The sequence below is a fragment of the Protomyctophum parallelum genome (genome assembly GCF_964188405.1).
Source record: "Protomyctophum parallelum genome assembly, chromosome: 13".
Lineage (NCBI taxonomy): Eukaryota > Metazoa > Chordata > Actinopteri > Myctophiformes > Myctophidae > Protomyctophum > Protomyctophum parallelum.
Window position 1 is genome coordinate 30,318,760 of NC_139708.1, and position 14,461 is coordinate 30,333,220.

At 42.0% G+C, this 14,461-nt stretch overlaps 1 protein-coding gene across 1 annotated transcript; it reads left to right on the plus strand.

Annotated features, from left to right (window-relative positions):
• The first annotated feature begins 786 nt into the window (after positions 1-786).
• Positions 787-10,085, plus strand: LOC310869385 (cytosolic phospholipase A2 gamma-like). Its single transcript, XM_083780101.1, has 14 exons — positions 787-995; positions 2,361-2,471; positions 2,830-2,972; positions 3,445-3,631; positions 4,117-4,222; positions 4,431-4,571; positions 4,676-4,741; positions 5,084-5,224; positions 6,371-6,517; positions 6,646-6,729; positions 7,308-7,462; positions 9,268-9,439; positions 9,753-9,921; positions 10,028-10,085. The coding sequence occupies exons 1-14, from the start codon at positions 885-887 to the stop codon at positions 10,041-10,043; spliced, it is 1,749 nt and encodes a 582-aa protein (XP_083636227.1). The 5' UTR covers positions 787-884; the 3' UTR covers positions 10,044-10,085.
• The last annotated feature ends 4,376 nt before the right edge of the window (positions 10,086-14,461 follow it).

The following is a 14,461-nucleotide window of genomic DNA, read 5'->3' on the forward strand; positions in this document are numbered from 1 at the left end:
CTATTGTTCCTGGTTCTTTGAAAGGTTTGCTTTTTTGGACTTACTTGGATTTACTGCCTGGTTCTGTACAGTTTTGCCTTTTGGTACTAGTTTGTTTTGTACCTTTTGAAATGTTTTTGAATTGAGTTTGAGTTTCCTGAGCTTACAGCTACCTTTGTTTTGTTACCCTTACTACCTTGGCTTAAATACATCTTTGGATTTTGAATCTGGTTTGTGGCTCTGCACTTTTGGGTTCAGTCATCCTGCATATCATAACACATACAGTGTGGTTGGCTGATATACACAGCATATTTAATTACTGAATTATTTTAGAATAGAGGTTTGATTGATTATTGATTAAGTGATTGATCGGTTGCCGTGTGTGTGTGTGTGTGTCCTACCTGACTTCAGTGTACCTGTATGGGCGTGGCCAAAGTAACGGATAAAACATCCGTCATGTGGCAGGTATTTAAAGCTAAGGTTCATTCTATCACAGTCCTAAGCTGAAGTCTGTACATCTGGTATGTATTTGGAGTTTCTTCAGTGGCCCGCAGATGGTAAAAATCATCCATTTGTTCCATGGTGTGGGTTCACTCCCCTGGAGTGTGTGTGTGTGTGTGTGTACTGCTTGCATGCATTCCATATTATAATGGGATTGCCACATGTTAGAAGATCGGACCCTTTTCGATAATGATGGAGAACACATTCGAGTGTGTGCGTGCGTGTGAGCGTGCAGACCACAAAGCTTTGTCCCTAAAGACTATACTGTAGGAACTGTATTCATTCAACAGGAAGTGCAGAGCAAGAGAGGAATTGGGGGCACAGTCGTTGAACGGACAGCGAGAGGATTTAACTTCCCCACAGTCAGCCGCCACTGTGACCTGCTGCTCTAAGCTGTTTGTGTCATGCGGTGCAGAAGGATGCGCCAGGATGTTGTTTTCATGTTTCTTTGTGTCATTTTGTTGACAGAGTCCTCGGAGCAGACGGCAGACAGCATGACAACACCAGATCCCAAGGTGAGGCCCAGTGGTGGAAAGTGTCTGGGTACATTTACTTAAGTACTGTACTTAAAAATACACCTTTGAGGTATTTGTACTTTACCTGAGTATTTCCATTTTTCAATACTTTTACTTCTACACTCCACTACATCTCGGATCCAAATATTGTACATTTACTCCACTGCATTTATTTGAAAACTTGTCACTGTAGTTACTTTGTAGATTTGGATTATTACAAAACATACATTAACCACTTCAGCCTATACATTTTGTCCATTAGAAAATAGCCACAATGCTATTTTCAAAATATTTGTATACATTCGAAAACTTGTGAAATGGGACATTCTGCATTATGAGTACTTTTACTTTTGGTATTTTAAGTACATTTTGATACTATTACTTTTGTACTTTAACTTTTTTCATTTTAAGTTCCGGACTTTCTACATTGCAGTATTGTTTGGTTTGAATGCTCAGACAAATAAATACAAATTATTGAAGCTTAATTTATACCGCTGAAACAACAGAGCTTCTTAATACGGCACAGTTGAGAAGCAGGAGTTAAACTATTAATCTGGTGTCAAGAGGTCAGATGTAGAGGTGTTGCTGGCCGGCTCCATATGTATGCAGATCTAGTTTGTCAAACCATGTATGGCTATCCAGGGTTTGATGAGGTCAGTGTTGTGATGGAGATGGCCACCCGCCCACCCCAGTTAGGGCTCATGTAGGGCCAGGCCTTAATTTTTCGGCCCTGTTGAGAACTCTTTTTCCGGCACATAATGTAGATGTAATGTAGATGCGTGACCATATATGGAGGCGTGGGCGTGACGCATTGACGGGAAATGCAACTTTTCATAGTAAATGCAACAATTTGCTTCATGGCAAAGAAGCGAATATAGAGAAAACATAATGGTCACTATTTAGCATCAGGCAGAGCAAGATACTTGATAAATGCAACACATTGAACTGATTTGTCTGAGGGAGTGGATTCTACACACTTTGTGTTATTTGTATTTCATGGACCTTGGAAGGTCCAGTTAAATAAGGATCTGTGTAAACATGCATGCACGCACGCGCACACGCACGCGCGCGCACACACACACACACACAGATGAGCAGATGGATGTAAAGTGTTTATCAAAGGAGGAAAGTGGAAACACCACCAACCCTTATCAGTGCTATAGAAAAATACTGCTTCTCTCAAGGACTTAACAACAATACACACACACACACACACATGCACACATGCAATTTTGAAATGCTGTTATATCTTGGCTGATAAAAGGTTTCGTGAGGGACGTCATTACACCGATCTAAATGAACAGAACTGGCTGTTTTCCTGGTCGTATCAAATAGTGATTACATGCTGTTGTTGTGTCTATTCAGCAGTACATCCGTCAGTCCCAGGATCTGTGTTCTGGAGAGCAGCAGTATGTCCAGGACAGGAAGCATGTCGTACTGGAGGCCTTCAGCAGACTGGGCATCAACTGTACACTGGTACTGTAGTGTGTTACTCTTTCATGTCAAGGAACCCCAAATGTATTTGGCTGCGGACCCGCATTTGTGCCAGGCACTCCCAGAAGAGAACATTTGTCTTTTTTTTGTTTTGTTTTTTAAATGTGTCAAAAAAAACGTACAAACGTTGAAAAGTAAAAGAAGGCTGATCTACAAGCTCACAGCTCAAAGTGACAGCGCTGTGCTTATAATAAGGTCGGCTATTTTTGAATACCCCAACATATGGTTACAGTATACAAAATGTACAGTGCTCTATATCTCTATCTTCGTGTGTGACACTGCGGCTGCCACGTGCCACCCTCTCTCTGACTTCTGTCTGTCTGTCTGTCTGTCTGTCCAGGAGTGTGTTCCTCATGTAGCTCTGTTGGCATCAGGGGGAGGCCAGAGGGCAGCGGTGTCTCTGCTGGGTTCGGTCAGTCAGATGGCAGCAGAAGACCTGCTGGACACTGTGCTCTACCTGGGGGGAGTGTCTGGATCTACATGGTGATTAGTTTCACACACAGACACGCACGCAAGGCACGCACACGCAACCGTGCACACACTCATACAATACCTGATTTTCTGCCTGGTTTTTTGAGCAATTTGCATGAAATGTTCATTGTCTCTGTGTAGCTCAGTCAGTAGAGCTCTTGCCTTCGGACCACAAGGTTGTGTTCAATTCCGGGTACTGTCAACTCAGCTCTTCAGTCTTATTTGTACATATTGTTCTTATTGCATATTGTCTTCTTTCTTGGTCCTGCTTGCAGCTATATTTATATATTATATTGGGCTCAAGAGCTGGAGAGACAATCAGTCACAGGCCCTGTGACTGAACAAACGCACTAATGATTACCATCAGAATATAGTGCTTCAAACTGTACTGTACCAGATGAAGGATTTTCAATGAAAGATGAATTCATTGAATTCCCTGTCAACCAAATGTCTCTGCCTCGCCTCCCCTCCCCTCCCCTCCCAGGTCCATGGCGTCTCTGTACAGTGATCCCATGTGGAGTAGGGACACTATGACAACAGTGGCTGGTATGCAGGGTTCCGGAGTGCAGTTGGCAGAGGTTGTGTCCTGGCTGGAAAAGAGGACCAAGGAAGAGTACTTCTCTCTCACTGATATCTGGGCGGTTATCACCGCTGCTGGCATCATGAAACAGGTACTGTAGCCTATATAACCCCATAGCATCCATGTTGTTGTTGCTATAACGTTTGGGTGAAAATATAGTGTATAGACCCCTTGGGGTCCCCGGGCAATGAAGTATACTGTAGGCCTTATAAGTGGGTAACCAGCTCAGTGGCCTTGTCGTTAGACGTGTCCGCCCTGAGACTGGGAGGTCGGGGTTCAATCCCTGGCCGGGTCATACCAAAGACTCTAAAATGGGACCCAGTGCCTCCCTGCTTGACACTCGGCATCAAGGGTTGGATTGGGGGTAAGTCCCTGCGACATACTAGTGTCATGTCCAGGAGGTGTACTTGTACATCAAGCTGCCTCACGCTACAGAAACAGGAGATAGGCTCCTGCCCTATATGGGCCTCATGGCTCGCCAAGGCTACTTATAAGTGGGTACATTTGGAATCTATACAATATACAGTACATTCCACATGAATGAGGAATGTTGACATGTTTCATTGTGTTGAGCAGATGGATTTGAGGTGTTTATCAGAGGAGGCCAGTAGAAATGCCACCAACCCTTATCCTGTCTACAGCGCTATAGAAAAATACTGCTTCTCTCAAGGACTTACGAACGGTACACACACACACACACACACACACACACACACACACACACACACACACACACACACACACACACACACACACACACACACACTCACACACACACGAGGACAGAAGTGGGTTTCTCTCCCATGAGAAAATGTCTTTCTTTTGTCATTGTGGTCCTTCATCCTCACATATTCTCCCTGTCTGTCTGTCTGTCTCTGTCTGTCTGTCAGGTTCATGGTTTGAGTTGACACCTCATGAGGCTGGTTTCACAGAGCTGGGTCTCTTTGTTGAAACGTCTCACCTGGGCAGCAACTTCCAGGGTGGGGAGCTGACGCAGAGGAAGCCTGAGATGGACATGGTCAAACTACAAGGTAGGTGTGTGTGTGGTGAGTGGTGTGTGTGTTGAACAGTGTCTTCTGCCATTTAGTAAAAGTGCGTGCGTGACTGCGTGTGTGCATGCGTTCATTTTGTTCAGGCATTCTGAGTTCTGCAGTGGCCGATGAGGCTGTGCTCCAAGGCCTGCTCCCTCCATGGATGACTGGTAATAAAAACGCAATCAATTAATTTTATTAAGGTTTATATTAATGTTAAAATGTTATTACCGATTGCCATGGCTTTTCATGATGCAGTTTGTTTTAGAAAATGCATCACTAGCAAACTCATGATGTAAAAATGGAATTGACACTCTTATCTCCGCCATGAGGTTTGCATTTCTAACAGCATATTTACAGTAAATGAAAACAATTAAATCGTTTTAGCACCTTCCTCTCTGTGCCTGTTTCTTGACAGTGAACAGGAACTGTACGGAGAGCAAACTGTTCTCCAGCAATATAAACACAAAGTTCAGCGTGTTCTGTGTGTGGGTGTGTGTGTACACTTTCAGCCCATGGAAATGATGACGGTATTGCACACGACTACATGCGTGTGTATCATACTGTGGACAAACTAGTGGCCCTGATGAGGAACCGAATGCAAGATCCTGTTATTCTCACTAACCTGGATGACCTGCAGGAAGCACTGCAAGGTACTGATGATAAGATAATGTTATTCTCACTAACCTGGATGACCTGCAGGAAGATCTACAAGATACTGATGATAAGATGAGAGAAGAAAGATTCTAAAGCTATAACATTAATGACTAATACATGTTTACCTCACACTGGAAATGCATTCCTAAAGAGCTATAATGCAGCCCCCTATTACTGAACACGCCACTATAGTGGAACAACAGATCCGAGCACTCAAAAAGGTCAAAATGAGGAGAGGGTGGATAAAATCAACTTCATTTAGAAAAGTTAAAGATTGAGTGCCATGATTTTTTTCCACCTTAAAACATGATCATCGGGTCTTATTGTTATATAAGGAGAAAGACGTTTTTCAAAAAATTTTACAATATTTGTTAAAATGTCGTTTTTATGTGAACACACTCACCAGTTCATTAAGTTTGCCTGGTTTGCCTGGTGGTGGTGGGTGGTGATCCACCTGAACTGAAGCCGCACCCACAGCTGTAGTTGTATGATAAAGGGCGAGGGGTTAGGGGAGGGGCTGATAATGTGATGTCACTATATTGCTGTTTTTTTCATTGGCACGTTTGACTGTCAAGGGTTCAGCCTCCAGGAAGAAACCCTAAATACAAAGGGAATACATCATTGCACATAAAAACTACTCCAGGGTGTCTAATGAAGTACTGTCACCTCATAGACAGTAGACACATGAAAAACTGGAAAAATACAAAAATGATGGCACTCATCTTTAAAAACAGCCAACATGTTTGGACTCACAGGAGTCTTCATCAGGGCAGGTATATGCCCTGATGACTACTATAGTGGTTATAATATAGAGCTATTTAAAACTGAAATTAAATAAATAAAACCACTTACTGCACCTTTAGCGAGAGGACAAGAGAAGAGTCCTTTGAATCCAATTGTACTTCTCTCAAATCAGTCAGCTTTGAGTTAGCTCGGAATATTATTTGCATAATTTTATAATACTGTATCGTTACATTTCAGACTAAAGCAGGCGCTGCACATCAAAGTCAGAGTGTAGTAGCCTAATACTTAATTTATACACGGACACGCAGCAAAGTGTAAATCAGTCTTTAGTTTAACTTATAAATGACCACTGGATCTCCATTTAAACCAACACTTCTCTGATCGCTCTCTCCTTCCAGCCAAGGTTAACTATAATGAGTCAGCACTGCTGAAGTCAAAGAGTCCAGAGGAGAAGAAAGAGCTGTTCCAGAATCGCACTGTAGAGCTAATCAAAATCTTAGAGGTGTGGTGCCAAGGCTTGCCAGTCGGACCATTCAAAATGTATGGTCAGTATGCCATGATTGATTGATTTGAATTGGCGGATAGATTCATAGACTTATTGATTGATACATGTATAAATCCTTCTATGTAATTTGATTTGCTTGATATTTATTGTTTTTTACTTTTTCTATAGTCTCTTGGCTGGTCAAACATGTTATTCCTCTGGTTGTGAAATGGGAGTGGGGAACCGTCGGCAACTTCCTCTACCAGCACCCAGGTGAGACTGAAGAAACGGCTCTGCCGGTGTGTGTGCGATGACTAGTGCGATGAAGAGTGTAAATGAGAGAGGCTTGGGATACGAGAGCGTGGTACGAGGGAATGGACTTTGGGGTGCTTCTACGATTGGATGTGTCTACGATGTACTGTAGTGTGAATATGCTGTCGGACTGTATAGGCTATAATGTTTGACCCTGTTTGCTGTATAGTATTATGTAAATAAAGCTATCCTTCTTCTGGTGAAGATGCATTCCCTGGTCAACTTACACTTGGCCTCTACAGGAGTTACTATGGGTTTGTATAGGATTAGGAAGGGGGTGTGTCTGACAAAATGAATATAAAATATCTAAATACTGAATCAAGCAACTTCAAAACTGGGGTGCACACAAAAGCCAGAGTAGATGGTAGTAAAATGGCCCCAAACACGTTTGAAAGTGAAATATGCCTTAAAGTGGTCAAGATATTTATTTATGGGAACTAATGCTCTTGTTAAAACAGGGCTTTCTACTCTCGTAGTAGTTGTAGTCTAATTATATACTGTAGGACTCAAGTAAAGTGAGATTCTTCTTTCTGGAACAGATCCTGCAGTTCCATCGTGTCTTCATTCTAAAGAGAGAATCAACCTGATGGATGCTGGACTGCTGGTCAATGTGGGTTACCCTCCTTTCCTGGGAGACAAGAGAGACATAGACCTCATCATAGCACCAGAGTACAGTGCTGGGGACATCTTTGAGGTACTGTGTGTGACTGTGTGTGTTGCTTCTCGCCCTCAGGGCGTCTTACTGGTATTACTATGCTTGTGAGGTCCAAATGTCTGTTTAAACAGATTTTAAGAGTTAGGCTTAGAATTTGGAAAAGATTCGGGTTGGGGTTAGGTGTTAGTGATTGAATGAGCTAGTGAGTTAGTCCAGAGACCAGAGAAGAGGGAATCTTTCATTGCTCTGGAAACCACTAATATAGTTTGAAGTGTATAAGTTAAATGAGTAATGTCACTTGTCAATCAATTCTTTGTCCAAGTAAAAGTTGGATTATTGGCACTTCATAAATAAAGCACAACAGGTTGAAAGGTAAAATATTTTTATTAGAAAAGGAGACGTATTATTTATTGGGCAGCCAATAGCCTATACACAAAATGATACTCTGGATACAGGAACCTATGCTGGGTGGTGTGAACTTGAAACTATGTCATGTCCTACCACATCACTTTTAGCCTTATTTTCATGTAAGTTGCCTATTCAACCTAAAAAAACTCAACTAATCCAATTGTTGTCTCCACTCTAAGAATTTGGTCTCAATTCAGAGTTGCCCTTGGACTCAGAGGAATGTCTAACCATAGTCCTATTCATAACAACCACGGTCACCCTTTCCCTCCACCCAGATTTGATGCAGCCTTTTCTCTGTGGAAAAGATCAGGCCTTGTTAAGTTAAGGGACCTTTATACAGACAACATATTTGGTAGTTTCAGTGAATTGTGTGTAAGGTTTAACCCCCCAAACTCATCTTTTCCGATAGTTCCAGGTTCGAAATGTTGTTAAAAATAATACGTCCTTCCCAAATGCCCTCCCCAACTCATTAACTGACACAATTTTAGACATTCCTATGTCTGGGAAAGGCTTAATCTCAAAGCTTTACACCTTAATTTCTAAACTTATAGCAATCTCTGTAGACAAACTCAAAACAGATTGGGAACATGAATTAGGTAGAACTTTAGATGATGAAGTCTGGGAGGAGGCTTTAATGAGAGTGAATGATAGCACATCATGCGCTAGGCTGAACTTAATACAATTTAAAGTTGTCCACCGTATTTTTTTCACTAATTTCAAACTTTCTAAAATATACCCCAACATCACAGATTCCTGTAACAGATGTCCCCAGCGAATATGACACACATGTTCTGGTCATGTCCCCGCTTACAAGGTTACTGGACGGCTATCTTTAAACTGGAACATAGAGTTGTCACCATGTGCAGTGATGGCGTTGTTTGGGGTTGTACCAGGTCACCATCCTATTGGTAGGGGTATAAAACAAAATCTTGCTTTTATCACTTTATTAGCAAGAAGAAGGATTCTATTGGAGTGTAAATCAGAACTGTCCCCTAAAGCATCTATATGGCTTAAAGACCTCATGATGTATCTAAAATTCTATTCAATTTGAGGGGAACACCAGGAAAGTTTGACCAGGTATGGGGCCCTATGATTAAACATAACTGAACTAAAGACGCTACAGGAGACTAAAATCAGCTCCACACGTTGACAAGCTCCAAAAAAACAAACGACGTATATGTACGTATACCATGTGCCAGGAGCTCTCGTAACTGCCTTCACTGAATATATTTACATTGAGTCTGCAAAACTAACCATAGTGTGGAACTTAAAATGCAAACCAAATTACAAATACTTTTATTATGACGATGACATTTTAAAAATTAATGGTTTGGTTTTAGTCAGTGGCTAGATTCTAGGGGTCTTTGTCTTCAGTTTGCATTCTATTCATTTGAGAGAGTTATGTATGGATTTCACAGCCCCTCTACCTTCCCCAGACCCTGACCCTGGCGAGAGACTATGCACGCAAGGTGAACAAACCTTTCCCAGAGATAGATGACAAGATCCTGGATGAGAAAGATTGGCCGAAAGACTGCTATGTTTTCCAGGGAGAACAAAACCAACCCCCCATCATCTACATGCCTCTCTTCAACAGAAAGAACTGTAAAGGTCTGTTAGACAAGGTTATTCGGAACGCCTACTCTTTCTATGAAATAATAAACTGTGAGGGAGTCAGGGAGAGAAGAGCATTGATTCCGTATTGATCCCACCATTTGAATTCACCTCACACACAATGTAAAGATACAACGCTGGATTTTGTATTCAAAACGGAGACATTTGCACGCACTCACGCACACGCACACACACGCACACACACACACACACACACACACACACACACACACACACAAACACAAACTGGAGAGGATACTGTACGTTAAAAAATATAATCCATCAGCCAGACTCCTAATTTTTCTTCTAGATGCAGAAGAGGTCAAGACCAGGATGGAGGAGTTCTCCACATTCCAGAAAAGTTTCAATCAAGGGGAGATGGAGTTCCTGATGGAGACAGCTGGAACCAACATGAAGAACAACAAGGAAACTATCCTGACGGAGCTCAAAAGGGCTGTTCAACGAAGACAGGATAAGATGTAGGACGTGTGCGTGTGCATGCGTGCGTGAAGATAATTCATGAATGAATGAATGACAAGTAAGCACTTAAACTAAAGTCATCGTTCTCTCTATTCTTTTCTCTAGAAACTCTATTCGTTGAAGACACCATTACCTGCAATCATTCTCTCTACAGACAGCCACACTGAATTGACTGCAACATCACTGCACTGGAGCTCTCGTAACTGCCTTCACTGAATATATTTACATTGAGTCGGCAAAACTAACCATAGTGTGGAGCTTAAAATGCAAACCAAATTATAAATACTTTTATTATGACAATGACATTTAAAAAAATTATGGTTTGGTTTTAGTCAGTGGCTAGATTATGGGGGTCTTTGTCTTCAGTTTGCATTCTATTAATTTGAGAGTTATGTATGGATTTAACCACTTAAACTGTACTTCCGGGGGGAGGGGAGGGAAAAAAGTTCGAAAAATGTTGTATAATATTTTCATGTGTGAACATTAATAAAAAAAACTTTGATCAAAAAATAAAACTGTACTTCCCCAATTAGCCAATCTATAGGCTCTGTGAGCTTATATCTGCTATTGTTTGCACAATGTTTGCTCCAGAATAAGGACACTAGGGTTCAATTAACTGTCTTGCTTGATGTTGGTGAACTTTAGCTGAATATTTTGTATAAGGCCAGGTAAAGCATGTTCATTAATGTAATATTTCATACACTAAAGGCAATTATAGATGATTTTCATGAGGCTAAATAGAGATTTAAAAGTATAAAAATACAGAAATAAAACATGATAAATTAGTATACTGTATGTACCTTGAATGTGGAAAAGTTAGATCAACAGTTGTACAGTGCAATAATGCACAACAAAAAACACTTAAAACATGGACCCAACAACATGGGAATGAAGCCTTATACTGTGTGAGACAACCCCTGGGAGACAGATTTTCTGCCTCATTGACAGGATTTGAAACACCACAGACTCAGCTTGGCTCATGCCTCCTAAAATTCCTTGAGGCTCACACTGCGGCATCGATGTCACACGGCTTTGATTTGCTGACTGACCTGGGGATACACCCAAGCCAGGTTTTAAGTATAAATGCCCTGAGCCGTGAGTCATGGCTTATATCACACAGTAGTACAAATTAGGCTCAATACATGCAGCGGAACACACTACCTGACCCAGTTCTTCTCCCTGCATGCTGAGCAGGCACCCAAACCAACCTGTAGTTGCTATAGGTCAGTGACAGAGATTGCTTTTCCTTTCAAGCTTCCCTCGCCCACAAATATAGACAGTTGTGATTGTTGAAATGCCCAGCAAAACCTGGAGGCAACTTTTAAAGATTTAAAAGTCTCTAAGGTGTTTGGCAGGAACTTCTCGAAATGTTTTCTTGATGTGAGGCCGAGGGAATAGAGGTCTTAACCGCCGGCAGTTATTTACAAGGAAAGACACAGCTGAGGAGAGACTCACAGCTTTTATAGCTGGGGAGCTGGCTGGCACTCCGCACTCGTTTCCCAGTGATTGAGCCTGGCAAAGTAACACCCCTCCAGCAACATGTTGAGCGAAGAGCTTCGGCTGCTGTCCATGGTGCTGAAGCAGGTCTCTACCCAGTACCCAGCCAGCTCGTATGGAGGGTTGGGAACTTGGGTCCATAGAGATACTTCACAATACCCAAGGCAATCTCAAATGGGGGGGGGGGGGGGGGAATTATTTAGGAAAGTGTGTGTGTGTGTGTGTGTTTAAGACTTTCACTAGTAAGAGACCACACCTTTGCTCAAGATCAACAGTTTATTTAAACAGAATGAGATGAATGCGGAATGGAGTGAGGAACCCAAGGTAGGGCGAGACTCAGGATGGGGGCGTAGTCTCTGGAGTTAACGGCCATCTTTGCTCTACTCGGAATGAGCGGAAGGAGGAGGTTGGGGTGGAGGAGGAGGAGGATGGCGAATTTGAAGAATAGTGAAAATAGCCGATCTACAAGTGCAGTACTCACAACCCATGTTTGGTCTGTCGTGGAGCAGGACAAACAACTTGGTTGTATTTATACTGTGGTGATTGCACCGGGGATTGGCCGGGTGATAATGAAAGGCAGGTGAGTTTGATAAGGAGGGAGGAGTGGTTGATAAGGAGGGAGGAGTGGTTAAGGTCAAGCGGAAGGAGGCCTCTTCTCCCGAAACTGCGTTGTATTAATACAACTTCCCTAATGAAGCTTAATATTGTTGTTTTGCAATGTCAGACAATAATCATTTCTAACTAAGAATGTTGTCTTGTTGCTGCTGCTGAAAATTCTCTGAAGATTCTTTAAAGAACTTGAGAAATATTGAAGATATTTTAATTCCCTGGTTGGTATTTCCCCTGAAAGTTAGCTTTGGACACAGTGAAATGTTTTAATGGATTGGGCCATGTCACACACCAAAGAGAAACTCAAGTACTCAACCTATGTAGAATACTGTAAAATAGCATCCATTTTATTGTTATACAATCCACCAGTAAATGTAATAGTAGCTTTCAATGCCTAGATTCTTGTTCTTCTTTTGTTCTGCTATGCAAACATATCTGAGACTCCACTGAGGATCTGTCATCATGACCGGTGTAGATGTGAGTTCAGAGCCTAATACAGCATAATAGTATTCCAATAAAGATTTATTGGCATAGACACTGTCGGCAATGATGCCCACAGGAGCCAGATAACAATATTATGTAATGATCACAGAGAACAGATTTTTAAAACTAATAATGCAACGCTGTGTCAGCCACCTACACTAGCTAATATAATAATATAGCTTAACCAAAAAACGGTGACCTAATTCATCATGCAACTTGGGTGAAATCCACAATTAGCCTCTGTCAAAACTGATGTACCACAAATTAGCGGATTGGATGATAACAACGAAGAGGTGAGAACCATGTCCCTGTACATTTTCATAATGTAGCTGTGAGGTGATGGGAATGTCTGTTGATGAGGCTTGTTTACATTAACTATATACGTGTTAGTCTTTGACGCCAGTTCAACTTAGAGCTGTAACGATCCATCACTCGTCTGCTCCAATCAGATCAACGTTACCTTGTCCGCGCCCCTTTATAAGCTCTCCTCTTCCTTCCCGTCACTCATCTGTGCTTCCGTTCAGGTACCCGCCACCTCCCCGACGCCGCCCAGCAGCAGGCTCCACCAGGTCGGCCCCAGGGGGGCAGGCTCAAGAGCCCCCCCTGCCTCCGCCAGGCAGGATCCGAGCCGAGGCTCTGGCCCGTCTCCAGGGGGCTCGCGCCAAAGCCCTTCCACTGTCACCTCCTCATCATACTGTCATCATTCTGTTATCATACTGTCAGTCACTTCTCTGTCCATTCACTCAATCCCAGCTCCATACTGTAATCAATTCATCTGCAATAAATCTCACCTCCACCCTCCGTCTTAAGTGTAAGCTCATTAAGAGTTGAATTATACTATGGCGTCATGCAGCTAAGATTTAGAAGAATTCTAGAAGAATCTACAAGCTGACCTGCTATTTATAAAAAAGACAGAATATGCACAAAACAACAAGAGCTAAATAGTATAGATATTAAACATTTGCCAGTTTGTCGATAGTGATACAGTAGAGTGGAGTCACTGGAGTCTACTGTTTGTGTAAATCCGTCGTGCATTCATCCATTGTAAGTAATTTACAAACAGGAACCCTTCAAAAGCTGTAACTATGTAGGTATAGTTTGAAGCTATGGTTTCACTTTAGCAAGGGTTTGGCTAAGGAAAATTGTTGAACTGCTAAATTAAATTGGCCCAGTGTCAGTATTTATTTAATGAGTTCACTCCAAGGGAGCAAGTGATGAAATATAATCCATTGCTCTTGACACAAGTTTTTCCCAAACTTTTGCAAACTCTACCAGATCAAAGAACAAAGTTGGGGTGATGTTAACAGTGGTACAGCCTGCTGACAGCTAACTTGTGATAGTCTTGGAAGGGTGGGAGACTGGCTGAACAGCCTTCTCATTGAGGACCTCAATAGCCATTCATTATTTTACCAGCCAAAAGCTCAACAAACCTGTAAATGCAGACACACTCAAAACATCTCCATTCAGAATACACCACTGCTCTTATATGGCAAATTTATAGTTTGACAAATTGACATACAGTGCTTGCTGAAAATAAAAGATGTTCAGTGTGGCCGAAAAGGGGGCTCATGCAGAGGAAAGCAAAGCCTATCATCTTGACCTTGTTGAATCAAATTCCTCTGACAATACAGACTATCCTTTGACAACAGACTCCCTTTTAATGTATTTTATGGAAGAGCTGAAGTGCTCTTACTGCAGACAAAAGCAGTCAAACCGTCAGCACAATAAGGTGCTGTTCCCTGAGCTTCCCTCTTTAAGAACTTGATGAATCTTGTATACCTGACAGAACTGGGTCCTGCAAACATCATCATTTTGACTCTTTGGGGTGTTTTTTTATGGACAGTTTCCTTTCTTCAGAGATTAACCTTTTTAGGATGCAAGTTTGTTTTGTAGCTTCTCCAAACATTTTCAGTGACACTTTTATGGAACGAGCTCCGGTATGGTAGAATG

Excerpts from the sequence above, each read along its gene's own strand:
- LOC310869385 (XM_083780101.1), top strand. The coding sequence starts at position 885 with ATGCGGTGCAGAAGGATGCGCCAGGATGTTGTTTTCATGTTTCTTTGT. Across the intron at positions 2,472-2,829 it reads TGGGCATCAACTGTACACTG|GAGTGTGTTCCTCATGTAGC; the intron begins GTACTGTAGTGT and ends CTGTCTGTCCAG. Across the intron at positions 5,225-6,370 it reads CCTGCAGGAAGCACTGCAAG|CCAAGGTTAACTATAATGAG; the intron begins GTACTGATGATA and ends CTCTCCTTCCAG.